At 41.5% G+C, this 27,037-nt stretch overlaps 1 protein-coding gene across 11 annotated transcripts in view; it reads left to right on the top strand.

Moving 5' to 3' along the window:
• Positions 1-27,037, top strand: part of CUX1 (cut like homeobox 1) — a 269,998-nt gene that overhangs the window by 99,133 nt on the left and 143,828 nt on the right. For all 11 annotated transcript variants that reach the window (XM_065694954.1, XM_065694955.1, XM_065694950.1 and 8 more), the window contains exons 3-4: positions 8,898-8,945; positions 21,877-21,955. In XM_065694954.1, the coding sequence (XP_065551026.1) occupies positions 8,898-8,945; positions 21,877-21,955 (127 nt within the window). The remainder of the gene's footprint in view (positions 1-8,897; positions 8,946-21,876; positions 21,956-27,037) is intronic.

Below are 27,037 nucleotides of genomic sequence, written 5' to 3'. Positions count from 1 at the left end.
AACAATTTTGCAATATCTGATGCCTCGGCAGTGCACAGACTGCCCCTTCCCCAGTTCACACATAGTCTGTAAGGATCCGTGAGAATGAAGCCTGGTCCTTTCTTCTTACGGTTAACACAGAATTCTTCTTCTTGGAAATTTAACCTGACTTTGAAGCAAGATTCTTGTATGTTGGAAATCTTTCACCTTGACCAATAACAGATTCTAAAACATAAATGTTTTTTAATACTCTCCCTTCCCCTAAATAAAACTGTACATTGAAATTAATGACTTCTCAATGGTCCTACCCATCTGGTCCTTGAGACTGAGGAGAAACCCAAATCTCATGAGCGCAGTGCTGCCGACAGCACCCAGGTTGCTGATTTCATCATCCAGGAAGGCAAGACCGAGCGCTCAAGTAGGGTGCACAGTGATTCAGACACTATGCTTGTGTGGATGGAATATGGAAAATTACAGGCGCAATTATGGTTTCACATTAAATATTCTCCTTTTTAAATCCGCCATGTGAAGCATTAGTCTGTGTTTGAACTGGTGGTGTTAATTGGACCACAGTACTTAGATGCATTTTCTGTGGAGTCATGGCCTGTGTCATTAGCTTCTCATTAGACACGTTAATTTTTTAAGACTTATAATAATTACCTTTTTTCAGAAGTTCCTCATTTTACACTGAGCAGACACCTTTGTTCTGCAGGCTGTAGTTCTAAGTAATCAGGTGAGAAGCATTGTGAACTCTTTCGCTATAGACTTTCGGAGTGGGAAGTGAGAGTGCTGTAGAGGATGGGGAAAGAGATCCTGCAGGATATGACTTGGGAGGAGAGTTAAGGATCTTTTCCACTGGAAACTTCAGTTGCAGGGGCAGAGAGCTTGTGGAATGACACAAGAGTTTTTGGCGGGACAGAGTGGTTCTGGTTAAAACTTGACAGTGTAGATGAGTCTGTTTATTGGGATGCACAGCTAAGCAGTCAGTTTGCTTTCAGTTTCATTGGACAGATGTACTCGTAAAATCTGCAGGTACTTAACAAAGCTTAGTACCAAGTAATTATCTTTTCTGTATGCAGAGATACTGGCCTAAGCTCTTAAGAACAGTGATTCCTGTGTGTCGCTGACACGTGGTTACCCCGCTGGCAAGAACAGCACACTTCAAAGATTCTGAAATATTTATTTGGCTAATCAAATGTTTTTTCATTACATCAGTAAGTAATGCTGCTGAAGTGGGATGTTACGGACTTGCAGTTTTTCCTATGACAAGGGTCTGTTGTGGCGTATTTGGTGTCACCTGCAGCCTGCAGCATGGACTACAGGGTGTAACAAGAGAGCAGGACAGACTGTTAGCAGGAGGAAAACTCCCCACAGGTCCATTAGCCAGGGTGTAACCTTTTAAATTAACGTTTGTTAAAAATGGTGCTTGATTTTCTGCATGTATTGGTGAGCTTTCAAATAAGTCATCCTTTATTTTTCCCTGTTGGAATTTTAGTGACCAGGCTTTCGTTCTGCTGGGATTAACTCCTTCCAAAGCTTTACCTGAATCATTTGTGTTTGAATTAATTTTTTTGTTTCCTAGCAACTCTAGTTTTTAACCTCTGAATTGTTTCTGTTCAATAGCTTTTCTAGCCAATGTTAACTTGCTGTTTTATAAATGACAGCATGGTTTTAACATGGCTCTAAAAAGCATAGTTCACTATATTAGTTTGTATAGTTAAAGTATTTTTCTATTATATATGGCATATGTGTGTATATATATACATACATACATATATATAGGTGCAACAGGTCTTTTGCACAGTTGATTTTTTAAACAGTTGTGAAGGTAACCAGTCTGTTTATACATTGCTGCATAGGCACAGAGTAAACTTATTAGCTTTTTGTTTAGGTTAATGTGGAAGAAGCTCTGAGAGGATTCCATTAAGACTTACACAAGTGAGTGATTCCATTGAAAGTAAAGTGCCGGTCCTGGACTCAAGGCAACATGGCTAATAGGCGCCTTCATAGATGCTCCATTTTCCTTATGCCTCCTCACCAGTGAAAGGCACCATAGGACCAGCCCCCCAGATGGCTCCTTGCTCTAGACCTATTAAAGCAAGTCCAGAGGAAGCCAAAAGATGCTGCGAGAGCTGGAGCACTTCTGAGAGACAGGCTGAGAGAGTTGGTCCTGGGAAAGGAAAGGCTCTGGGGAGACCTTAGAGCAGCTGCTAGTGCCTAAGGGGGCCAACAGGAGAACTGGAGAGGGAATTCTTACAAGGTAACAGTGTGTAGGACAAGGGGGAATAGCTTTAAAATGACAGGATAGATTGAAATGAGCTCTTACAAAGAAGTTCTTTCCTGTGAGGGTGCTGAGGCGCTGGCACAGGGTTCCCAGAGGAGCTGTGGCTGCCCCATCCCTGGCAGTGCTCAGTGTCAGGTTGGACGGGACTTGGAGCAACCTGCTCTAGTGGAAAGTGGCCCTGCCCATCGCAGGGGATTGGAACTGGATGAGCTTTAAGGTCGCTTCCAGCCCAAACCATTCTGTGATCCTATGAGGATACTATGACCCACGTAGTCTACAGAGTTTGGTACAGCCAAGGGTGTTTCCACAAAGTCTTGAAACTAGTGTCTGTGGCTGCTGTGAAGGCTCACTTCTGGGATTGTCATGTGGCTGCAATTTTTGCAAAATGGTCTGAGCTGGTTAAACAGCAAAAATTCAGTTTCTTTTTCAAGGAGTCTCTTGTAATGTTTATTCTGTAGGCTGGTTCTGCCCCTCTTCGTAACCTTTCCGAAGTGCAAGCATCTCCCCCTGAATTACAATGCATGTGTCTTTGCTTAATATTCCACTTTAAGCCGAAGTCTGCTCTCACTAAATCAGCCCTTCACAAATGGAATATTTTTTCACTTCTTGCTGGGTGGGTCTGTACACCGAAAAATAGGTCAAGAACAGTAATCTAAATCTACTGCTAATAAATAATTAAAGCTAATGGAATTTGCACAAGATCTGTGAGCTGAAATACTTCAGAAAGTACTGTGGGGTACGTTTTGCTGCTGTAAAGCAAGATTTTTTATTTATCATTGTGCTGGGTTGAAACGTATCTCTAAATGTAACTTAAGATTTATTTTTTCTTCGTACAGAGAAAACACTGGCGTGTGAGTGTATTAAAAATAACTGAAATATCACAGAAAATTGATAACATCGTGATTCACTGTTTAATGATCAGATTTCAAGTAAATACTTCAGCAACCTTAAGCAATAAGAGGATTTAGATCTCATTAAATCACATTGTAAATTGAGCAATAAATTGTTTGCTCGTATGATTTAATTTGCCTTATATTTTAGGAATTAAATAAGTCATCTAAGCTACTGTATAATACCTGTTTGAACAACTATCTGGGATTTCAGTTTTATATCTTAGAGCAAAGCAAAGTGGAGCTTGCTGGAACTAACTAAACATAAAGACTTAAATGTATCCTTTAGTACGCCTCCAATCACATGTGCCCAGGATCTCTGGTGGAAAAATTCCATCGTCTGGATTTTTCCATAATCATGCCTGCAAAGAGATAGTATTTAAAACTTGTGTATTGGTAGCTGAGCATCTGAGGGAGTGATCCCAACTTGTTCCAGTTCACCCATAGCAGGGTGAAGCATATATGCTTGCTGGCTCTCTAATTAACCAGCAGAACTGCTTGCTACTAATTATAGTTAACTTGCTGATTTCTGAGTTTCACAGTGACAGGTTGTGTCCTTGAAGTATATAATAATGAAACACACCTTGGAAGTATGCCGGCATTCTTCCCAAATCCTTCATGCCTGGCTGCTTTTTACCTCTCCCCGTTTCAGCTCTATTTATATGAAAGAGAAGCTCAACAGCATTATCCAGATAATAGCTATGGGGACAAACAAATGTATGGAGCCCTGCCTGTGAGGGTACACAGATCAGCATCCTCCCAGCCACAAGAAAAGTATCTGTCATACCAGCACATCACCCACCTCTTGGTAGCACGGCTGAAACCTGGCTGCTGGTTTTTGACATGAGTTCCTCTTGAGGCCGTGCTGTTTCTTCTTTCTACGTTGATTTGAACTGGCAGCTATCATCCTGCCCAGTCAATAGGTACTGGGGTTTGTTCTGGGTTGGGTTTTCTCTTTCTTTATTTTTAATTTTTGTAAGTTCTTACAAGAAAGTTTCTGGAGTCACGATGTTCAGCACTACCAATTCTGAGCGCAGGACCACTTGTTAGTTCCTTATTACATGTGGGCTAACAAGGAAGGAGATGCGAAAGGGTAAGGTGGCAGGAAAGCTGTAGCATCTCACTGGTGATAAGGCAGCTCAAAAATAGGTTGTGACAGCTGAACTAATGATGTCACCAATGCTGATACAAGTGGGCTGCTTCTCATTACGATTTCTCCGCCAGACATAGTGACATTCAGCAGCCAATGTGTGTCTCATGTAGGTGATATATAGAACAAATCATAGGAAATGTGGCGCAGGAGGCATAGGATATAATATTTGCCTGGTTTTTGGTTTGTTTTATTTTACAAGAGCCCAATACTTCTGTAGATGATACAGGTGTATAGGTCAAGCTTAGCCTTGCTGGACCACTTTGTCAAACCAGGGTCATAGGGCTCTTGTTGTGACATTTAAAGATAAGCATTTTGGAGGAAATGAGATGGAGCAGTCTGCGAGGGGATCGGAAGGGGCTTGTGTAGCATAAGACCTCAAGTAAATTACAAATACAGCATTGGTACCCTGACCATTGATACGTCCTTTGTACTGTACACAGTGTATTAAGATAGCGGTGGATAAATAATGTCATTTAGTTGACAGAAAGACGCATTTGTTGCCCATGGTTTTACCACAGATTTATTCTTGGTTTGTTTTCCATAGAGTTATTTTTAATGAGATTGGAAAGGGAGTTAAAAATTATTTGGATTCAGATTTCATTGTGTAGCTACTTGATCAAAATATAAACTCGTTTATACTCTTGTAAAGGGAAAATGCTATATTAGCTTTCAGCTTTCAGATTTGATTCAGATAATGATACAGCATCCTAATTCATAGTCTCTGCTTCAGATACTGAGTTTGTCTGTGATAGAGCCTTTTTCAGAAAACAGCTCTATCCTGATAAATCATCCAGAGAGAGAGAGAGCATACACATTTAGATGGCATGGAAAAATAGGCTAATAATGTGATTGTATAGGAGTACTCAAGTATTTCAGTGCATTTGTGTTGATAAATTATAATTTATTTTAATGTTCAGTTGCATCTACCCTTTTCAGCTGTTCTGCTTGATCCCAGTGATTTGCTAGCTGTATGCAAGTGCTGGAGTTGGATGCTTTTCCTGTTTTGATCACAGCCCAGGCAGTAAAGGCCACCACACATTAAACAGATAATAAATCATATGGTGTCCTTGCTAACCAGCAGTACAGATTCCTCCAGGTCTCAACTGAACATCCTTCTTTCTGTTCAGTTTAGTGCAAAGAAGGTAAAATTCTATTTGATGAGGAATTTTTCCAAACTGCCAAAAATAAATCTCCCCAGCAGTTTCAGCTGGTGACTCCAGCATATGTATTCCTGACTCGTGTTTATTTTTACTTCCCTTTTGTTGTGAGCTGTCTAAAGTTTTGATGCTGTTTAGCCAAGAAAAGAATTATAAAAGCAGCCTATAAACTCCTTCCAAGGAGAGGAGGAAAAGAGGGGAGAAAACAAAAAACAGTCTGAAGAAGGTTTTCATGCTTTTTGTTACGGTGTGTGCCATTTATCCACTTTACCACATGATGTATTTAGTAGCACTTAAAATACTAAGGCAAGTTCCTTGCAGTTTCTGTTCCTAGATGGTTTGCTCTGTGAAGATAATGGAAGTGGGATGCTCTGTCTCTATTGTGTAGCTGCAACAAATGTCAAGTTATTACTAAGATTTCAAGTTGTCAAAACATTTTACCCAGTTAAACTGTGCTCTTATGATCAGCGTTTCCCAGGATTGCCCCAGATTGATCACAGTGGTATAACCAAGGACTTGGCAGTGGGACTGAACCATTTTGAGCTGCATTCTCCTCTATCGTGAAGTGTTTTAAAAACAGTTTTACCAACAACAAAAGCTGCTGTCTAAATCAAGCACATCGTGTTTTCCCATTATGGCATGGATTTTGCTTGGTAACGTTTTGATTGCTGGGATGAGTGTTTAGCATCCTGAATTTGCTAAGTGGAGGATGTGTAGGATTCAGATTTAGTGCTTGAAAGCTTTTCTCCCTTTTTGACAGCTTGACCAACTGTTTGCTTGGCTTTGGGATGCCCCTTTTATTCCTTTTTTTCCCCCTCTGTTTCTCTCCCTCTTCTCTCTGCTATAAACAACCAACAACATCTCTCATTAGTCAACATGAATATGAAGCAAAGTCCTGCCATAGTTTATGTCATGAAATAAAAAGTGCTGCAAATTCTGTCTATCAACAGTTAGTAGATGTCAATAGCAGGCTCTTGCCTAGAGCTTGCCATGCACATAGAGGAGCAGGGTTTGGGTTCTCCTACCACCAGAGCTGACCGGGCTTGATTTACTGAATGCCAGTGCACTGCTTTGTCATCTCCCAATGTACCAAGGGCGATTCCTGATGCTTAGGCAGTGGGAATAACACCCTGCTCTTGAGAGCAGTGCAATTGAAAGAGCTTCGCCTGGTCTGGAATGAGATCTCTTCTATTTCTGCTTTCAGTTTTGACATCAGTAGTTTGCTGACTGGTGCCAAACTAGTTGATAAATTCAAAGGCAATACGAGGGACAGGAAGGCCTAAACCTGATGATTTTCTACCAGCTCAGATTTTTATTTCAAGTAATGTTGCTTTGCTTGGATGGTATAATTTTTCCTGATTTTATAAAGGGTGCAGTATACTGACTGTAAATGTAATGCCTCTGTAATTTCACTGCATTAAAACCTACCATGCTAGATTTAGGCCCTGAATGTGGGCATTTATTTTGCCATTGACAGTTAATGTAATGCTACTTTCTTCAATGTCATCGTCATCATGTTACAAAGAAAAACATGTTATAAACGTGCACAGCCCTCTGGTCTCCCAGAGGAGCTGGAAAGCGGGGAAAAGATGCTTAACCTGCCAGTTTGCTTTGGTAGAGGTGTTATTTGTAGATGTTTGTGATATACAAGGATAGTATATAACCTTTTTTCTGTCCTGAAACAACAGAAAATACCAGGAAACATGTAAGTGATTTGACTTAGTCTAAGAAGAGAAGTGTTGTTTGGTTTGGTGCCCAAGAGGGAGCTTATAAAGCTGCAACATTATCCTTAACTTGATAGGGATTAGCTGTATGGTAGTGCAGTAACCATTTAAGAAGTGAAATTTGGCTGATCATTTGTCCTTGATAGCTTCATTTGTGTTTGGCCCCCTAAGCCATTTCTCAGGGAGTGGGAGAACTCCTGATACTCCAACTCTCTGCATGACTTGTCATTTAAATGACAAAAATCACATCTCTCAAAAGCCTACTTTTCCTTCAGGAAAATCAGATTAAAACCAGGGTTTAGGGTGTTTTGGTGAGTGGTTTAATGTCCAATATGCTCCATGAAAGTAAGTGCATTGGAAAGGAGAATTTCACAACTTTTTAAGGTCACCTTTTCTGAAAGGCCTAAGGCTTTAATAGATCCATTTAATATTGAGAAAATACTTTGAAGACTTCTTTAAGACCTCTTGCCAGAGGTTCAGGATAGCTGAGGGGCTGTGGCCAGTGTGAAGAGAGGAGGATTTCAGGGTTACTTAAGCAGTTTGTGAGTGTCCCAGTTGTGAGCTGTGTTTTTAGAGCATCATAGGCCTCTTGGAGGGAACATCCAGAGGAGGCTTACTAGATCCCACCTGGCCCTAAAAGTAGGTCCTCAGCACCCACAGTAGGTCTGGTCAGCTGTGCCTTGGAAATCTCCAGATGGGAAATTCACCTTCCTCCAGGGTAAAACCCCCATCAGTGCTGCCCACCTGAATGATGCAGCATCATGTTACTGGTTTATATCTCTTACAGATTTATTTCTAGCTGTCAATACGATAAAGTTGCTGATTGTGCATCAGTGTAATACCACAGCAAAACCAGGAGTCCAGCTTCTGGGCTGTGCCTGAATAACGTCCTCTGCAAAGTGACAGGATTATATTCTTCAGGCATGCAAATAATGAGAATTCTGAGATTTTTTTTAATGAATTAGACCCAAACCAGCTTAAAAGTGGAGCCACAGAGAAATTTATGCAAGATAGATGTAACTTTGTTGTCCTAAATTAACTTGGTTGCTAAGTAAAAATATGCTATAAACTTTGAGTGATTCTGTGGGCAGTATTTTCATGAATTTTGTAGCACTGTGTTGTAAATGGGAAGAAGAAATTTTGAGTTTTACAGAAACCAACAAATATTAGATAAATAATAAAAAGAAGCCAAGTAGCTGCTTCAGTGTGTCTGTCTCCAGGTCTCTGATGGCTAAAGTCAGAGCACTCTTGAGAAAATCATTAATAAAATAGACCATTTACAGAACGGCAACACTCTTAAGTTGAATTGATGCTCCAAAGTCCTCTTCCTTTAAGCCTAGCTTCCATTTGTGGAAATTTCTCTGGCATAAGTTCAGAGGTGTAGCTGCTGTTTAGGTAGATAGAGGCATTTACTTCTAATCGCATTAGTTTTCAGCTGAATTATGAGATTGAAGGCGTTCGGTGCTTACCCAACATCACTGCAGGTTTGTTAATTAATGCTGTTTGCAACAGATACACGTATATGTCAAACTGGAAATGCAGACTTGTTCCAAATGAATCCTAGATATATTTCTGCTTTAATGAAAGCTTCCATAAAATGTGATCATGATTTAAGTAGCATTTCAGAACTGAAAATAGTGTGAGGGAAAACTTGACAGTGACTTGTCCTTCCAAATTTTTCTGATGAAATATCTTGCTTCTGTCTTCCAGGACCTGCGCAAACAGGTAGCTCCATTACTGAAGAGTTTTCAGGGAGAGGTAAGAGCTTATGCTTCTTATGGTGCCTTTGATACTGCTTTACCTGAGTGTGTTGTGCTGGCAGTCTTTCAGCACAGCCTTGTGGGTACAGAGCCCTTGAGCAGAGAACACTGCAGGGGTTCAGCCCTTGGGCATGGTGCTGTGTGAAGGGTCTGTGCACAACAAGCTAAACTGGTCAAATCACTTTGCATCCAGCATACCTGAGCATAAACTTACCATTGCAGTGACTCAGGCACATGCCAGTTCGTGATGTCTCAGTAACAGTGGTTGGAACACTTAATGCAATGTAACTCACATATGAAAATATGAAGATAGTACAAATAGTTTTCCATGTAAACCTTTTCAGCTGTAAAATGCTGTATTGTAGGGGGCTTGATGGAAAACCTGAAGTTGGCAGGTGTTTGTTGGGAAAACAACAGAAAACATTAACAGCGCTGGTGCTGGCTCTTACTTCACACACCACTCCACTAAGAAACTTGATGAGAGCGATCGCAAGTTTAAAAACCAACTGTTGTAAGTTTGAAGAACTTCTCTAGGAAAAGGCAGCTGGGCCCCTTACAGGATTTTACATTTCATCTGTGGGCAGCACCAGAGTGCTCACTTCACGTGAGTGCTTCAGCCAGATGGGAGCTGTTGTGTTGCCTCTAGGAAAATCTGCTGTATGAAGTTTGCAAATCATATGTCTTCTTACAAAGATCACTGCCTGCGTGGGGTGGTAGATTGAGGTTTTAGCTCACACTCTGCTACACGTTGTAGAGCTCTGTTCCTAAAGTTAGCTGTGCTGAAGCCGCAACGCCTTTTACTTTCTCAATCTATAAGCTGTTGGCTGTCTTTATATTGTTGCAGTTCCCCTCAGAGCACAGAGAACTTCAGGAGTGTGTTTTCAGAAGTCTGCATAAGTAATGAAGTGCACAACTCCTGTTATTTGTAATGACAGTTGGATTTCTGGTTGCTTGTATATCCTGCTAAATATGCATCCCAAACAGGCAATAATTCCTCACCTTAAAAGCAGTATATATTTTTTTATTTTATAACCCAATTTTCCAAGTACTACTAGAAATAAATAAATAAACAGGGCAACTTGCTCCTTGATATATCTAGTGGTAATTTGTGAGAACAAAGAATGACTTGTGGGAGTCCGTTTGCCAGTGGAAATTTACACTTCAGAATTGCTCCAAGTGGATTTCAGGGCTCTTAAAACCTTTTCACTTTCATTTCAAGCTTGCAATGCACTGACTGAAAAGTGTATGTGTGCTTTCAACACTGTTCTTTAATGAAGGGTATGTCTGAGAATCAAGTAAGAATCATCAATCCCAATTTGGCTACAGCAAAGGAAGATTCTCCCATTAGATTAGCTCACTCACTGTTAACCTTGGTCTGCCTCATGCACCCTCCTCCTCCTCTTTGGTTTTGCTTCACTAATGTAAAGGTGAAGTTTATGTTGGAGAGCAAGTGTCCTCGAGCAGCAGGTAGGGAATGCTGTAGGAGTGCTCTGGTTTACACCTAGGTGGGCATTGTGGATGGTACCACTGAACTTTGAAGCACCATCTTTTTCTCACTGGCTGCTCATATGGAAGCTGGGAAACAGGGTTCTTGCATGATGCAGCTTCTCTGAGGGAGAGTCTCCGCCACATTTTTGCCTTCAAATTTTTATCTCCACCCCTACTGCTACTGCCCCATCATTTCTTGACCTGTAATGACAGAACTAAGTAGGTGCTATTTGCATGTCCAAGTAATAATACATTACGATTCTACCTCAGAAGGGAAACAGATCTCATGTGGGATGACTTTTCCCACATGAGAGAGCTCTGGGCACTAGGGAGGGCCAGAAGATCAGAAAAGACAGACAGGTCCCTAACTAGCAAAGGTGTTTAAGTAGCTTTACCATGGATATTGCTGTGTTCTTGCTGCCTAAGGCCTGGCTCCCCATCTACTGCCTTGCCTCAGCACTTCTACCAAACAGCCCGGAGAAGAGAAGGCTGCGTGGAGACCTCAGAGCAGCCTTCCAGTATCTGAAGGGGGGCTCTATGGATGCTGGGGATGGACTATTCATTAGGGACTGTAGTGACAGGACAAGGGGTAATGGGTTCAAACTTAAACAGGGGAAGTTTAGGTTGGATACAAGGATGAAATTCTTCACTGTCAGGGTCGTGAGGCATTGGAATGGGTTGCCCACGAAAGTTGTGAATGCTCCATCCCTGGCAGTGTTCAAGGCCAGGTTGGGCAGGGCCTTGGGTGACATGGTTTAGTGTGAGGTGTCCCTGCCCATGGCAGGGGGGTTGGAACTGGATGATCTTAAGGTCCTTTCCAACCCTAACTATTCTATGATTCTGTGATCTCATGGTGAGCACAAAGTTTTCTTTCCCCCCACTTTTTTGCTGGCTTAGTTTTCTGCCAGATTGGTTCACTGAAGCAGCTCACTGCAGGCACCCGCTGGGCAGGGAAGAGGCCAGGAGAGTAAATCCAAGGGCAGGAGGAGTGCAAATGTGTCAGCCTAGGTTGAATTAAACTGTCCTTGAACTGTACCCTCGGTGAGCCTGCCATGCCTTGGAGAGAGGTTAACTTAAGCTCACACATTTAAATACTCTCTCAAGCATGCTTTATGGGACATCTGCTTGTAAACCTGTGGGCAGTTGACTTTTTACAGTAAATCCACAGGTCACTTGAGCCAGTTTTTTTCTTTTCAGGATATTGATACTTCTCCTCCCCATCTTCCTTGTGTATAATACGAGTTTATCAGTAAGTCTGCCCAAACCACAACATTCTGTATTCCACAGATATTTGTCTTGTCCATTCAGCTAAAAACGGTTCCAGCTATCAAATACTCAGTTTCCATTAGTAGTTGGAGATAACTTTTTTTGTATAGATCTCAGTGCTTTAAGTAACTGGTTCTTTTTATGATGACAGTTAAAGAAAAAGCATTATGAAATGGAATTTAGCATTCTACAAATTTTAAACTGCATTTCTAGTACAACGTGAGACCCCGTTCGTCACTGTAGTATAATTTTATTACAGTACTTTTTCCTTATTTAGGATTTTAATGGAAATTTGAATGCAGGTTTGAGGGGTTTTTAGTTGACAGAAAGTTGTGTCTGATTCACAGCTTTGTTCTTCTGATTTTGGGGATAACTTTTCTAGTTTTCGTGGAAGATTTAAAGTCTGGATGGTGTAAATAGGCTGTTGTGAGCAAGACAAAAGTAATTAGTTTAAAAGGTGTAAAATTCTTGGTGTTTCCGTCTTAAATCTCTGTGTTTGTGTCCCTTTTATTTTTTTCTTACCATTAATGTGAGGATGCAACTTGCTGGGCTAAATACAGGACAGAATCACAACAGGCTAAAGAGTTCTGTCATTCAATCCTCGAATGATTGGCAAGGCACTCCTTCAAGCAGCCATCTGAATAAGCTGCGTTCCTGCAGGTCATTGTGCCTTACCTTATTTATATCAGTGGATGGGTATTTGTACATGAAATCCTAAAACTGAAGAAAAGAAAGAAGTTGTGTTCTTGGGCTATGTTTAGAAAACTTTTAATTTACAGAACTGAAGTTGTGGTATGGAAATCTAATGTTGGAATCCGTATTTGTGAAGTCATCAAATAGATATTTTAAGGCTGGGAAAGGATTTCCTGAGGTCATTAGCATTCTTTTCATGTGGCATAACAGTACTGTCCAACAGTAATGCAGTAATCCCTCATTTGGAGAACCCTTTAAGGCACATACTCCAAACCAACGCGCTGGACTTCATGTCTGTGAAAACCATTTCTCATATTCTTCTCACAGAGCAAGTACTTTTAAGGGTATGGCCGTTCTGATGAGCCCACTCTGGCTCCGCACTTAGCTGAATTGCACCTTAAACTATTAATTTGGTCAGTAATTGAATAATTTTCCATATGCAGACAACAGAAGCTGAAAATCGGTTTGGTGTGCTGGAACTACTAATCGTGCCTCTGAAGGTGTGCTCTAATTGTGTGCCTGAACATCTTCAGACCTACTTGTCTTCTCTGTTTTGAAGGAGTATTCCTGAGCTGATATTTTTTTTTTACCCCCTTTAATTCCTTATGTTAAATTTACAAACCTAATTAATACAATTTCTTTCCTGTAGGTTCACTCCATGATGGCTCAATTAGAGTAGCAGTAGAACTGTGGTTCAATATTCAGGCCAGCTTCATAATTGAAAACACATTTTCTTCTCAAAAGCTGCAGCTGGTTTGGTTCTGCTCATGCAGAAAAGGATATAACCTTGCATAACATAGGAAATGAACGGTTGAGAGAGAAGCCAAATTCAATTTCACTCAGATATTTTGAGGATAAGTCCATGATCTATGGAAGCAAGGGAATGAAAAGTGTGTGTATGTGGAAAGCAGCGTATTCAGCACTCTATTAATCACGGCTAGCCTGGGTGCTGTTGTGTGCTGTTGCGTTAGCACTGATTCTAGTACAGAGGCTGGAGAGCAGCCAAGCACTCCAGAAGTTAACCTCTTAAAGACCCTGAGCTGCTTTCTGTTGAATAAATGTAATTTTGTGGTCAGAAATAAATGCTTGTGATGTAGCAGGAGCTTTGAAAACAACAGCGTGGCAAAGCTATTACAAATTGCTCTGTGTTGGGGAAGTCAACAGCATACATCAAAATTCAGCACTCACGTCATGCTGGTTTAGGCCCGGAGCTTTCCTGCTTTAAAAGCACTCCGTGTAACAAAATGGGGTAAATCTAACATTTTGGGCGAGTAATTGGTTTGTTTTCACATCCACTCCATGGGGTGTGGGTGCTGGGTGATTTCCTTCATGTAACAGGAGCATGGGGATGGTTTTATGCTTCACCTCATATCTGTTTCCCATCACTAGCAGGGAAGGGAGAGGCACACCGTGTGCTTTTGGGGCAGCAGCAGCTCGACAGTGTTTCATTCCTTTGTTTACAGGAGTGTGTAAATGATTATTTATTTCATTTTGGCTGGCTTGTTTGCAGTTTAAACAACATCTTTCCTGAGGAAGGTGATTTAAATGTGCTTCGGCATCTCAAAGGCAGATGCGCTATCCCTGATGAGCATGTGGGATGTCTGCTGCTGGCAGTGGGCTGCAGGGTCAAAAACATCCCTGAGAGAAGAGACACAACTAATGGATGGAGAGCACTGTAGAAACTCAAATGCCGTCAGAGCCTCTCCTGTATGTTCCTCTTCTTCCCTTATTGGTACATTCCTGGGACAAATCAGCTACTGGGGTAACAGGCAAGGACCCAAACCCAACATACAAACCACCAGAAGCAAGGAATAAGCACCGTGCACCTTTGCAAAGCTCTTGCAGGTTCATCGCCATCCCATCCGGTGTGCAAGCAAGTTGTACTGAGACAACACTTACTACTAGGGTAACTTTGGGGAGGATCAGCCCAAATCCTCTTATTTTTATATAATTGACAAAGTGCTGAAATTCCTGTTGGCAGCTGGTGGGCTGTCTATATTAAGGCCCGTTATGCCGCTGCCACGCGTTTGGGTGAAATGATAACAGTGGTGGGAAACTATATATGCAAAATTGAGACAGGCAGCACTGTTTCAGTTCACAGTGTCAGGAGTAGCTTCTCATCCTTTTAAAAAAAGAGCTTGAAGTGTGCTGGAAGGAATGGGGATGGGAGGGCTGTTCCGGGCGCGGTATTCTGCAGAGTGTCATTAAAACCCAGTCCCTGTTTCCCCAAATACAGAATTATCTCTGTATTTATTACAAAATTACTATGAGGCTCCATACAAGCCGTTGTCTGGTCTTGCTTTGCTATAGCAGAAAAGCAGGAGGGTAAGGTCAGCATGGAGTATTAGTGAAAGGTTACATTTTGGTGTTCATGCGCAGGTGGATTTTGCACAAAGTCACTCAGTGAGCTCATTCTCACAAGGATTCTTCTGCCCTAATTTTTAAAAATACATAAACAGAAGTGTGGATCATCTATAAGGAGAAAAGCGATTGTGGGTTCTAGGTCACTGTTCACAGAGGCAGGAAGGGAAGCTGATGGGCAGGTGAAAGCACCCACTCACTTTACTGTGTAGCTGATTCTTCTGCTGGGAAGCTGGAGGGGATGGAGCTGGAGGGGATGGGTAGGACAGGCTGCTCTTCCCTGGCACTGCTTTCTTTCCTTCCTCCCCTGCCCCACTTTGGCACAGCAAGCCAAGGAGATGCTGTGAGGGCTGGAGCAGCCTGGGGAAGAGAAGGCTCCAGGGAGACCTTAGAGCAGTTTCCAGTGCCTAAAGGGGCTACAAGAAACCTGGAGGAGGGGCTTTGGACAGGGGCCTGTAGGGGCAGGACAAGGGGAATGGCTGTAAATAGAGAGGGAAGATTTAGATTAGATATTATGAAGAAGTTCCTCCTTGCAAGGGTGCTGAGGCGCTGGCACAGGTTGCCCAGAGAAGCTGTGGCTGCCCCATTCCTGGCAGTGTTCGAGGACAGGTTGGATGGGGCTTGGAGCAAGCTGCTCTAGTGGAAGGTGTCCCTGCCCATGGCAGGGGGGTGGAACTGGATGAGCTTTAAGGTCCCCTCCAGCCCAAACCATTCGACGATTCTGATACATTAACAAAGTTAATACACTTTCATACTATAAAGGCTGGTTGATAAAATAGTTAAGGAAAGGAATTTTCATAACATCTGGCACTTTTACCCTTCTTTTGCCATCTGTGTTTTGCCACTCTCATTTCATGCCTTACCCCCAACCCATGCTAGTGTGGGACTGCTGCTGGAAAGGTTCCTTGCCCCAGTGCTGGCTGCCCACCTCCTCCCTCATGCTAGTCTAGCAAGTGCACAGGATGAGTCAGTTCAGTTTGCCAGCACGATGGAAAATAAACTCTTTCTCTCCTTCGTTGCTTAGGTTTTCCATCGAGTCAGTGAGCTGAATCATGCTACAACAGTGTGATTTCTAGGTCTGATGCAAGAGGAGCGGGAGCCTGTGGCCTGAGGCAGGAGGAGAGAGCAGGGCTGCTCCGTTTGGTGGATGGATAAGGAGTTCAGTGAGAGCAGGAATTGAGAAACTCTGCTCAGAAGTGCCAGAGGGGTGTGAGGAGGGAGATCCAGGGGTTATCAAAGGATCCAGGAGAGGTTCAGCAGGGATGGTAGACTCGCTGTCGCAGTGATCTGAAGGCCGGGTGGCAAATAGTAAAAGCTATTTAAACAAACCTGTCATTCTGCTGTCAATATCTTGAGGCACATGTTGGGCTGGGCTGTTTTACTGGGAAGGAAGATCAAAGATTGGAAAAGCAACAAGAAGCCGTCCTGTGAGAACGAGGGAGCCGAGCTTTCCTCAGGGGATGGCAGCCTTGTTTGTCTGGGAAAATCGGGATTTATCTGGGCATGAAAGGAAGAGAAGGTTTCGAGGGTTCAAGGTTGCAGCTGTTTCACAGTGGAGGGAAGCAGAATTGAAAAGCCGAAGGATTTGTGTCCTTCTTAAAGCTCTCTTCTCAACTTGAGGTTAAACCAACAAGTTGGTGAGGCAGGCATGCTCTCCTCAAGCTCTTTCCTGGTAGCATCCCTCCGCAGCTTTGTTAAACAGATTGGTATCGTACCCACTGTGAAGTCCTTATTTTTATTAAAGAATTTATAGCAAGCTAAAATACACACCATATGCTTTAAGCAGCTGCACAGGAATAATTTCTTTCTAATTTTGCTTAAAAAAAGTCTTCTAATTGTGGCAATTTTAAAAAATAGTATTTTTACTTTAGTCAACTGCAAAATAAATTAACCAGGATAGTGAATGATATATTTGTATTAATTTGTAAAGTTATAACATTATCTTTTTTTATTTGTTTATTAATAAAGCTATGTGTTGGCATTAAGGAAGGGAAATCAAACTATGTGCATACCCTGAGTGCTTCCTAATCCCCACACCCGAGCATGTTGTAGAGCTGTTGGTGCAGCACCTCAGCAACTGATGGACTGTTTTATAGGGAAGAGCAGCCAAACCCTATTGTCGTGGCTTCAAAGGAAGACTGATGCCATTGCATGGCGTTAATAAAGCTGGCTGTAACCCCGTTTGATTCCAAGGCAGCTATTCAAGAATACAGCAGGGCTTAAAATAATGGCACGTTAACGCGTTGTTAGCGTGCTCCTGCTTCTCCCTTTGTTTAAGCTGTTTCTTAGAATTCTTAGTGGCTTTTTGGTAGCTCCAAGTAATTGAAGAGAAATGGAAAACTTTATGATGCAAAACTTTGTGATGCAAAACAATAAAAGAAGTGTGAGGGAGCTTTACGAATGAAGGGGGGTATCATTAAGACATCTATTTCTTAAAAATCAGAACAGAAAAAATGAGTTGAAGTAATTTATTTTTATTCAATTGACCTAGTTGCAGATTGGGTGCAGGACAGTAGAAGACTAATCTTTCACGTTAAGGTGGCCTAATGAGAATGAGAATTACAACTGGAGAACAATGAAGACAAGTAGAAGACTTATCTTCGTTATTAGTATTTATCATAGTTGTGTGAATGCTTGTGTCTGAGACACTGGATGTGCAGTTAATTGTACTGCAGGTAAACCATCAATACTTCAGTAGTGCCATGCAGACACAGAGCACAACGAGATCCCTGCGCCTTAGTGAAGGGATCTCATTTGGGATGCCAAGTTATCTAAAATCAAAAGAAGAACACAGCAGTGCTGAATGACCCAAGTTGGTCTGTCAGGAGCAACACATCATGGCCATGTGCTGATCTTGTGGTCTGCAAATGTGTTAATGTGCTGGTATCTGTAAGTTCAGAGAGTTTAAGTGTCAGTGCAGAACGTACCAGCAGCTGGCAGCCCCAGCTTCCCAGCAAAGAGCTTTGTCTTCCTGTTCCATCTTTAAACTCAGAAACACAACTGTGCAGCCTTCTGTGTAACTGCATTCAGTGAAACAATTCTGTGCTATATGTACAGCACAGAAGAGCATCCAGCTCCTGCTAACCTGAATCCAGGTGATTTGTGGGGCAGTAGACATGAGACTTGAATTAATGCTTTAATTTCTTAGTGCATAGAGAGTGAGAGATTCCAAAATAAAGCCACAGATTTTGCTTTTATCTTTTTGAACTTGACTGGATGTAACTGAAATGGAAAGAGGCAATGTTCAGATAAAACTACATCCAGCATCTTCCCTGACAGAGGAGGCTGGATTTATGGTGCTTACCTTAATGTGGAGATAAAAGTGTTGATTTCATTGATGCTAGTTTGATTTTAGCCAGGTGTAGTAAATACCAGACTGTGACCAAGAATGTCTAAAACAGCTGCCCGTGCTGCTGGAGTAGTATGACAGCGATACCAGGCTACCAGCTGTTCTGGCAGTGGAGAATGGGAGCAGATCAAGAGGATCTTCATGGGCAGGTTGGAGAGAGATGGTTACAGAGGGAAAACAGATCATTCAGCCTCCAGCTGAACTTGGTATCCTGAGCAACAACTCATGAAAGCCCTTGACCTGGAAAAATAAGGTGGATAAAGGGAGGATTGCTCTGAAACCAGTGTCTTGCTGTGGCTCCTTCCGTAGAGCTCCAGTGATATTTTAAAGATGAGGGAGGGAGGATTCCTAGTGTCTCATTTCTGTTATCTCAGTATAGCGCCAGTGGTATTATCAAGACAAATAGTATGCCAAAACTTAAAAGTGAACATATGTTTATGGGGGTGGTGGGGAATACAGAGGTCATGGGTGTTTCTTTCTAGTCAGAGAAGACATAATGGGGCCTGGTTTAGATAAATTAAGCTTTGGAGCTAAGCTCATGTCAAGACTACACTAGTGTAATTATAAGTTGAGTTCTTTCAGGGTCCCTGAAATTTTTAGAGTCAAATAAAAATGTTCAGCAAGAATTTTATAACGTAGTTTAACTGTTTTGATGTGAGCTGATTGCAGCTTATCCTTGTTGGCTCCTGAACCAATTTTACTTTGAGTTGAAAATTCTTCAGTGAACTTCCAGATACTTCCTTCCGTGTCATTTCAGTGCCGCTTCCGCTGTTTCTGGACTTCATTTATAATTTGCTATTTTTGATGGCTTTTTCATCCTCTATTTCCTCATTTCCTTACACCGCTGGAAACTGGCAATTTTTTTTTTTTGTTCCAGTTAAAGCTGTTATGGTGCCTTTTCTGTATTTTAAGATATAAAATAGTTGCAGAGCTCGGTTTTAGTAGAACTTTCAACTCCACAGATTGATTTTTTGGTAAAAAAAATCTCTCTGCCTGGTGGGATTGTTTGGAATTGTGGTTCTGAGTGGGGGGGAATGGTGTGAAGGTTCCTGTGATGTACAGACTGCTTCCATCAGAAAGTCTCTGATCTTGGAAGATGGTGTTTCACTTCTGGTTTGCATTTCAATCACTATATAACTGGTAAGAAGAGAATCAACCCTACCTTTTGTAATGCTTAGTGAGAATATAGGTGCAAATGTCCTTTATTAAAACGTGAAAAACCTGTAATGGGAAAACAAATCCATCCTATTATTTCACAGAAGTGTAAGCATTTAAAATGCTCTGGGTTTTGTAAAAGGGGCAAATGGATTTTTCAGAATACAGTACGGAATCAGCTCTGTAATGCTAATTGTATTTAATAATAGTAATTTAAATCTGGCTGTACTCTGCTGAGCAGCAGCAAGAGAAAATTGTATGTGGGAATGTTAAAGTCCAGAAGTCTAACATATGGTGTGCTTTGGCCTTCAAAGTCTGTCTTTATGTACCCATGAAATATTTCGACTGCAAAAGTCTTTCTGATGGCTCCCCCCTCCTTTCTCGCCCGTTCACAAATGGTGTCGGATACTCCCAAGCATTGATTTACACTACCCGGTGCCTCTCTGCCTTTGGCACTTTATTCCATATTCTAATTTCAAATACTCTTTGTGTGAAAATGTTCTAACCGAATTACTTATGTTCTCATTCCCTAATGAGCATCGGTCCATCTGTGATTGCTTGAATTCAAGTTAATAAATGGGTTATTCACAACCATCAGTCCCTTGCTCTCCAGCACGTCCTGTGCCCTGTGAGATTTCAGTGCCTTTCCATAGCCTTTCTTGGTGACCTCTAAAAGACAAGTATGGCCAGCATTTGAGAATTCATATCTGCTCTCCATGTCCTCCATGATTTTGGGCTCTGCTGCCTGTCTATCATCGTTCCAATACCATTTCTTTTTTAAACTGATAAGTTGCAAATAGGTCAGGTTTCAGTTCTAACACACCTCCACCAAGCTGCATAAATTGATACAGATTTGGGGGGAATGCAAGCAAAATAGGAATTTGCTTTGTTTTTCTAAGGCCAGTCTTGTGTTGTCACAAGAACTTGTCTCTTCACAACCTCCCGCCGTATCTCTCAAGATTCCACTGCTGCTGCCAAACGCTGTGCAGATGCTTCCAGTGTCCTGATTTCCCTCCTTGACCCCTCCCCTCGAGTCTTTTCTTGGCTTATATGCTGTGCATTGTGCTTCCGTGTAATTTCTACAGTTGTCCTTGTCCTTTGGTTTTCTGGCCTTAATCCTCTCCCTAATGAACTCTACAAGTCACTTACCAGCTGCAAGACTCATCTACAGAAGCCCCACGGTGCTCCTGCGCTCTGCTCCAGTGCACTTTGAGTCTGACTCCGTTGTTTTAATTACGGACATTGTAGGATCCCCCACCCTCCCCAAATCCTTCCCTTCACAAAGTCATTTTAGTACAGCGTAAACAGAAGTGGCACCAAACCTGACCCCGCAGCACCCTTCTGCTTATCTCTCCTCCTCCCTGTGCCACTTCCTTTCCCTGGCACCCTGGGCTTCCTGTGCCCCAGCACTCTGCAGAGCTCCGCGCCTGGGCGGGCTTGTACCGTGTTTGCTGCTTCTGCAGATCTCCCTCCTGCATAATAAAATATCAAATACTTTCCTGAAATACAGATACAGGCAACTCTGTCCATTGTTTCTGCCTTATCTCCCGAATCAATAAAGTAGTGAAAGAATTCAAGGACATTTTTCAGACAGGACCTTCTTTTTTTAGTACATGTTGACGTATGCACCTTTAAATGGTTTCGTAATATTAACTGCTTCTCAAATACACAGAAGAATTGATATCAGGCCTTTGTATCCGTAGTTCTTCAGATCCTTCCTTGCTTTTTATTACCATATGGGAATGATAATCTCCATACTTTTAGTTTCCTGATTTCAGTAAGCTGCCGCAGAACTGTGTCAGGCTTTCCTGTTTCCCTTTCTGTCTCTTTCTGCTTTGGAATATTAATTCAATGGACCTGGGCTTGGGTCAGTTTGGTCGGTTTTTGTCAATATTTAGTAACTGTAAATCCTCTGTTTTCTAGTACATTAGTAAGACATGTTTACTGAAAAAAGTTGCTATGGAATATACAGTTTAATCTCAGAGCCAAAAAGCTGCCTTTTCTTGTAAAACGAAGTTTTAAGTGAAAATAACAGATTGTGTGGGGCGGTATTTTCGTTCACCTGGGCAGACAGCTGCTTAGATCAGTACTGTGCATATTACAAAACACAAAGAGAAGCCAGCCATAGAGCCTGGCGTGAGCTCTTGAGTGCCCAACAAGTACATCTCCTGATCATCTTACACTCTATTATTGGAAATAATAGAAAAATACCTTAGCCACAAAAAAGGCAGAGGTGACATCAGAAGTGCACGTGGCTCCTGTTCGTTGTGTTAGGTCTTGGTAAGTGGTAAAGAGTTGTTGAGGAGAGAACCTGTCTGGGAAATACCATGCTTTTTATACAGGTTTAAAGTAAAGAGCCACAATAGACAGTAGAGTTCATAACAGTATTGATGCTTCCTATTGTGCTGAAACAGGACTTCAAATTACATTCAGTACAAATGTACCAGAAATACCCTGACAAGGCTGCTTCTATAGGAGCTGTACACAGGAGACTTGGGTTCCCTTGTTATGTGTTAACTAGTTTTATATGAAATATATTAATTGATTGTTACAGCTCTGAGCATAAGAGTTGTATTGGAACAAGTCTAAAGCCTTCTTTTCTCCTCATCCCTTTTAGATTGACGCATTGGGTAAAAGAAGCAAAGAAGCAGAGGCAGCCTTCTTGAATGTTTATAAGAGATTAATTGATGTTCCAGGTAAGCAAATGATTTCCTTATTCTGAATACCTGATGGCTTGTTTTCCTGAGAATGCTGCTGGGCAGTGTTCCATTTACCTTTGATAAGGCAAATCGAGCAATGGTTTACTCTGAAACTGATACGCTCCAATAGTGTTTCTAATGGAAGGAACCGTAATTAAAGCACTTTTCCTGACTTATCTTAAAGCTGTTCATTGCATTTACTTTTTAATGTTCTTAGGAATCATTTCGTATTATGACAGTATTGTGTCATTCTGGGTTGTGTGTTTATTAGAGGGTTTGGACATTTTGAACAGAAAAGGTACATGTTGAAGCTTCATCACGAGGCAGCAAGATTTGTACTTTCAAAGGACAGATAAAATTTGTAATACCTTCCCAAAAAGAACTTTTTCCTGAAAAGTAAATGTCTACCAAATTTCAATCCTGTTCAGTGTTAGTGTGACCATCCATTTTATACAAAGGCCTTTATTGTATGGGTTTTCAATTCTCCTTTACGTTTGGCATCTGAAGTTTCCGTTTGTTTCTTTTTACATTTTGGGAATTGATTTTTGTTGCTGCTCTCCCCAGTGGTAGATAAATACTGTCTGAACAGATTTTTCTGTTCCAGCTGCACCCAAAGCTGAGAGGGAGTTAGGAGTCCAAGTCTCCACTTCCAAATCTTGGCCTGGCTGAACTGTTTGCATATGAGTGTGTCTCTATGATTTTATACTTTTGTTCAGAGGCTTTTTTCTGAAGCCTGGCACTGTCACACATGCTGGGATTTGAGCAGCAGAGTCAGACTGAAGCCATACAGAGAAAGCAGGACATAGATCCCACCCATGCTGTAGGATCTAAATGATGAGGGACTTTGCCAGTACTTCTTTGTGGGAGAAAGAATTTTCTCCTTTCCATCACTGAAAAGAGCAAAATTTACACCCCTTCTTCCACACTCCACAGTCCCTCTCGTGTCCAGCCCTCCCTTATGTGTGCCTTTATGTTGTGTGTCAGAGAAATAGTTCTTTGATATTTTGACTATGTGTAACAATTTCAGTGTGGCTAAGTTGTGAGTGAGATGGAGTCTGTGGGATTAGAAATATCTCCAGGATTTAGTCCCATGCTCTGTCTGCGGGCTTGAGAGGTGCATGGGGAGCATACTGATGTTGCTAAAAGCAAATTCCAGGTTCTCAAGGAGAAGCCCAGGCAGTCTCCTGTTGCTGTATGTAGATGTAACAAATACTCACTGTTTACAACACATACTCCACTGAAAGGGAAAACAGCCTTTAGGAATGTATGGCACTGGTATTCATCACGATGTGGTAGGGCTGAGTTAGGCATATGCAGTAGGTACTTGCCTCACTGTACTGGCGTTTTTTAATGCCTTCTCATCACACATAGTCTGTTACGTTGGGTATGTCTCCATGGAGGGCTTTCCTTTATAAAAGGCCATCGGTATTCATTTATCACATGTTGGTTTGCCTCAGTATGGCTTTACATATCTTTTGACCTGTTCATATGGTATTTCAAATATTTAGGTATACTTTTAGCTCCAAGATCCTGCTATGTTTTCTTTTCGGTGTGAGAAGGGAGCAATGATGTTTTGAGAAAGCTATGGCTGGAATGCTGCAGAGTGGTTATTTAGCATTAAGAATCGCTGTTACATGACAAGGGTGCAATTTTATCAGACTTTCAATATCCTTTATAGGACCATATAATAATTGCAGCTGAAGTCTAATTCCCAGCAGCCAATTTTATGGTTCTTGAGGAAAGCATGTATTCCTCTCCTCAGTAATAATGTGCATACTTTATATAATTAAAAAGGGCTTCTATTTTAATTTTACTATAAAATGATCTGTATTGAAACTTCAGCTACGGTGCTTTATGGATTCAGCAAAGTTTAATGATTTTCTTTCCTGAATTGACCAGTTTTCACTTGGGCTCACCAGTAAGGAATTTGTGGGAAGGATGGTATTTTACTTGTAAATTTTCCTATACACATCAGGGGTTTTCTCTTTAAAAGATAAAACAGACCTTTTCATATCTCTCTCCAGCTTTATGATGCTGTTAAAATAGCATTATCATTGGTTTCTGCTGCAAGATTTATCCTTCCTAAAGGAGAGTACATGTCAAGGAAAACATTTTGGTTTATGTACATTTTACACAGCTGTAATTCTCACTCAGATCATTCTGTCTTGCTTGAGACTGAACAGTTTTAATTAATGGAATTAATTTTCTCATTTAATTGCCTTATTTTCAGTATGCAGTAGAGAGCTAGAGAAAAGTGAATGCTGCCACATGAATTGCACTAATCAGCAAGGTTGTCACAACTTACCTTTAAAAATAATGTGAATATTTATTTTGAAGTAAAGGGAGGTTGGGGTCTGTATTTTGAGGAAGCTTTTATCCATCTGTTCAAGCTTGCTTTCTCTTTAATTTTATAACATAAGTGTATTATGTTAGCACCCTCGGCTTTTAGGGTCTTACTCTTGCAAACAAAGTGAAATTGGAGCCCTGATGTGCAAGTGTTCGGAGGAGCCATGCTGCCTTGCAGAAACGGTATATTCATAATTCAGTTTTTCGAAAGCTTTAGAAGAAAAATATTAAGTGTGAAAAATATTGAACATTAAATCCTTTTCTTTTAAGAAGGAATGGTGTTCACTATTTAACGTTTACTGAACAAAACTTCACTGTAATTTTCAAGTAGAAGTTAAAATGTGGAGACCCAGAGTGAATGCCAGGTGGCAGGATGTGGATGAACTGGTTAAATAGCGTTTCCCTTTATGCTGTGTCTTTATTACAGAACAATGCCACAGTTGGATTTGCTCAGTTTTCAGTATTGCTCCTGTTAAGCACCGCTCTTGTGTAGGCAAAGTAGGAACAATTCTGCCTTCAAACAGAAAATCTGCTGTCTTGATACAGCGACATCAAACCGAATTTGGGTTCAGTGGCTGTTTTCCTGTGGAACCCAACTGTCTGTCTCTTGCAATACTGCTGAGAGTTTGCCACCAAAGGGAAGTCTCCTTCCTGCTTCTCTTTCTACTCCAGGGGAGCATTGGGGTGCTGGCCCCAGCCATTCCCTGCCACCCAGCATACCCCAAGCTCACCACTGCTGCATCCCCTCTCTTTACTGAACCCTAGTCCTGACCCTCTCCCGCTCCTCTGTAACACCTTTCCACTTCAGACACACTTACACCCTCTACGTATATGATAGGAAAACGTGCTGGGCTTTCTCAGCATATAGATGTTTGAGAGTCAGGCTAGGGTAATGCAAAATATTTGCACTCTGGTGGGGACTGAGCAGCCTTCTAGGGCTGAGCCATAAATGGTGTTTGTTTCTGCTTAATGGGAATTGTCTCATCAAGAAATTAAATGTCTCTTACGGTGTCAAAGGGGCTGTAGTGTGTTTTTAGTGGAGACTCTCCACAGGTCTCTGTTGTGATCGCATTTGCAATAAGTTTGTGTATGTGCATGAGCTGGTTTGTATTTCAGAGGACCCAATAGCAAAGGAAATAAGAGGGTAAAAAGAACAATTTTTAATACTTTAGGGGTTTTTTTAATGTTGCCTGTTAAAACAATGAAAAGCAGTCAGTGAGAGGTGGATGAAGTAGCAATTTTATCCTTCCCTTAGTCTTTGCCATCACAAATCGCGTGCCCTGCCATGAGGGCTGTCTCTTTCTAAGGGGCCTGAAGGAGGGGCAGGCCAGTTCAAGGGACTTTCCTTTCATTACATGAAGTATTTTTGCTTACATACAATCACAGGGCAGCCTTGCAGATTCCCACTGTAGGGCTTTTTCCAAGGAATGATTTAATTGAGGAACCCTAAACTTCTTTCACAAGAAGTCATCAGTAAAGCACAAAATAAGTGTTAGGGAATTGCTTCTAAAGGCAGAAATGAACATTTGTTTCTCACCCCCAAAGAGAGCTTCATTCCTTCACCACAGAGCCCGTGGAGCAGCAGTGTGAGGTGCAGTGCTTGTGCTATCACTCCATTCGCTTGTGATTATTTACAGCTTAGAAACACTCTCCAGACTCGTACTGCTGTTTGTGCTAAGAGAAGACTTCCATTTAGGGGTATTTGATCCACGTTCTGAGGTTAAAGGTGATACAAGAGAAAAACAGGTTTGATCTTCCCCCCGCCCCTCTGCAAAATTATCTGTTGCTTATGTTGGAGGTGATAAATGTGTATGAAGTTGTTGTATTTATGTAAGTTGTGTGAAGTGTTTGGCATTTTTTGTGAGGCTTTGTGTTAAGCAGAAATCATGAAGGTTAATGCCAGCTCTGATAGCAGAAAGTCTGTATAGACTTTTATATACCCAGAGGACCCAGAAGTTGCATGATGTGTTTAAATTGCAACATAAGCCCACCCAAACTTTTGTGCCATAGAGAAGAGCTGGTTGTAATGTAAATTTAGGGGAGATGTAAAGAGGGGAGAAGGAAAAGAGGTTCACTCCAAGGGACTGTGTGAAGCATATCCCGAGCTAGAATACAAAAAACATCTCCTGAAAACTATTTGGTGCACTCTGATTGTGCATTGTTTGGTAAAACTCAGACTAAAGAGCAAGACCAGGTTATAGCATACCCTGAGTTTGTGGTATATCGAGACTGGTCAGCACAGAAAGCTTTGGGGAGAGGTTTGGTATCATTGCAAACTGTGTGAAAAATTTTAAGCAGTTCCTGGTTTGTTACCAATATGTGTTAAAATGGCCACCCCTTTCCAAATAAAATACACTGGAATAAAATTGAAGATAGACATGTGAAATAACAGTTTTGCTGCCCCAACTTTACAAGGGAAATGAATATTCATAATGTGTCTTTTCTCAACGTTAGAGGGAAAATAAAACAATATTACAGTGAGTAGTCTTAGGAGGAAAGAAAGCAAAATGAACTTGCTCCTGGACAACAGAAGGAGTGAGGACACCGCTCAAACAAAGCAATAGGGTGGCTTAAACACACTTGAAAACGTGATTAGATTAAGGAGAAAATTGAGCCTAGTTAATACTTGAAAGAATGAAAAGTGATAAACCTGCAGGCAGTGATGTAGCTTGTGACTGTGCCCTACCTGTTGACAAAACCACTGATGCTTCACCAGCACGTTTAGACCAGGTG

This window comes from Lathamus discolor, chromosome 14 (assembly GCF_037157495.1).
Source record: "Lathamus discolor isolate bLatDis1 chromosome 14, bLatDis1.hap1, whole genome shotgun sequence".
In the NCBI taxonomy this organism is placed as follows: Eukaryota; Metazoa; Chordata; class Aves; order Psittaciformes; family Psittacidae; genus Lathamus; species Lathamus discolor.
This window is presented reverse-complemented; position numbering and strand designations above follow the sequence as displayed.